This window comes from Cyprinodon variegatus, unplaced genomic scaffold, assembly GCF_000732505.1.
Source record: "Cyprinodon variegatus isolate N-32 unplaced genomic scaffold, C_variegatus-1.0 Scaffold76, whole genome shotgun sequence".
Lineage (NCBI taxonomy): Eukaryota > Metazoa > Chordata > Actinopteri > Cyprinodontiformes > Cyprinodontidae > Cyprinodon > Cyprinodon variegatus.
This window is the reverse complement of record NW_015150529.1, coordinates 240,180-242,192: the sequence shown is the minus strand read 5'-3', so window position 1 is coordinate 242,192 and position 2,013 is coordinate 240,180. Positions and strand designations below refer to the sequence as shown.

Genomic DNA, 2,013 nt, shown 5'->3' with positions numbered 1-2,013 from the left:
TATCTGTACTTTTACTCAAGTACGGAAAGTGAGTACTTTTGCCATCTCTGGTTACAGGACAGAGAAAATGATTGGAGCTTGCACAGCTGTGGGCTCAAAAATCACGTCCGCGAGCGTCCGACAAAGTTTGAGCCCCGAACAAGGTCATTTCCTGCTTCTTATAGCTCATGAGTCTATGTGTTGCATCATGTTGATGTTTAGCTGTCCGTATCAGAAATATTTTTAAATGTTCCAAAGGTAACAAGGTTAGATTATTGGCTTGAAATGTTTTTAATTTTCAAAGTATTTCACCTAGTACCCTATAAAGGGTTAAAGTGATTCCCTCCTTCTTTTCAACATGATTTGTAGTTTAAAACTTTACTTTTCTTTACTTTTCAGCCTTTATGCATCTGTAATGTATTCCCCACATAGCGGATGTGGCCCTGCTCCTGCCTTCTTGTTTTTCCGCATTCTTTCCAGGAGCCTATTTGTCTCATCTGCAGAGACTCAGAAAGACATGCCAATCACAGGTTCAGACCCATCGAAGAAGTTGCTCGAGATCAGAGAGAAGAGCTTGAGGCGTCGCTGAAGCCATTGGAGGACAAACTTAAGCTCTTTAAAGAGGTCAGAGAAAAACATGAACAAACAGGAAACCACATTGAAGTCCAGGCTCAACGTGTGAAGAAGTGGATTAGGAAGGAGGTGAAGCTGCTTCATGAGCTGCTGGAGGTAGAGGCAGAGGTCAGGATTGCCGCTGTGAGGGAGGAGCAGAAGGAAAAGTGTGAAATAGTAAAGAAGAGAGTGAAGGATCTGAGGAAAAAGATGGCGACTCTTTCAGAAGCAATCACAAAGACGAGGGAGGAGCTGAGAGCTGACGATCTTCTGTTCCTGCGCCGCCGTGGGGCGGCAGCAGAGCGAGTCCGGCAGCAAACCCAAATGGATCGTCCACCGCTGCTCTCTGGACTTCTTCTGGATAAAGCTAAACACAAGGGCAATCTGACCTTTAACATCTGGAGCAAAATGAACGACCTGTACTTCCCTGTGATTCTGGATCCAAACACGGCTCACCCAGGACTCAGACTGACTAAACATCTCACCGGCGTCAAATGGGGGGAGAGCCAAGAGCTTCCAGACAATCCAGAAAGGTTCGACAGCTCCTCCATCATCCTCGGCTCTGAAGGTTTCACATCTGGGATTCACAGCTGGGAGGTGGAGGTGGGGGAGAACCAGCACTGGATGCTAGGCGTGGCACCAGAGTCTTCGAAAAGAAAGGGACCTTTAGGACAACGGTCCGGATTATGGACCTTAGCTTATTATAAAGGCACCTACAAGGCATTTTCCCCTTCCCGTTCAGTCTTCGATCCTCCAGTTAAGAAAAAGCTTCAGAAGATCCGGGTTCATATGAACTGTGACGCAGGAGTTCTAAGATTCTTTGACCCGGAGGCGCTCATACAGTCGTTCCGGTGCAGCTCCACAGAGCCGCTGTTCCCCTTTCTAGGCACAACAGACGGACACTTTCTGAAGATTCAACCGGACACAGTCTGTGTGCTGAACAATGCAGACACCATTTGCGACGATGGAGACAGTGTTGACATCGAGGAACAGCTCAGCCACGATGGGGATGAAGAGGTCACCAGTATTTTCAATGATGGTTAAATATTAAAGTTGAATGAAATTAGATTAAAAACACCCAAAAACACTGTGATTATATTTTCAGTGAGAAAACACAATAAAGTTGAGAAACATTATAGAATTTAAGGTTCACCTGTGATTAAATCCACAGCAGCTTTGGGTTAAACAACAAATATTTTCAAAAAGTTCATATATTTTGTCTTTTACCCATTTCACAGAAATCCAAAATACTCACAGTAGCAGCCATTTGAATTTGGCCCTTCCCAGTCAAACGTCAGCCGAATGGCTGCCCACTACCCTCCAACTCCCAGCGAAATCCCCTCCATCTTCCAGCCTCTGGAGTGACCCCTTCTTGCATATTATTTTACTCTGACTCGACCCTTTCAATGAATTACAGGGTCT

The 2,013-nt window shown here is 45.4% G+C and overlaps 1 protein-coding gene across 1 annotated transcript in view; it reads left to right on the top strand.

Annotated features, from left to right (window-relative positions):
• Positions 1-1,956, top strand: part of LOC107083506 (nuclear factor 7, brain-like) — a 3,471-nt gene extending 1,515 nt beyond the window's left edge. The window contains exons 2-3 of the mRNA XM_015372812.1: positions 460-1,608; positions 1,879-1,956. Of these exons, the coding sequence (XP_015228298.1) occupies positions 460-1,608; positions 1,879-1,956 (1,227 nt within the window). The remainder of the gene's footprint in view (positions 1-459; positions 1,609-1,878) is intronic.
• The last annotated feature ends 57 nt before the right edge of the window (positions 1,957-2,013 follow it).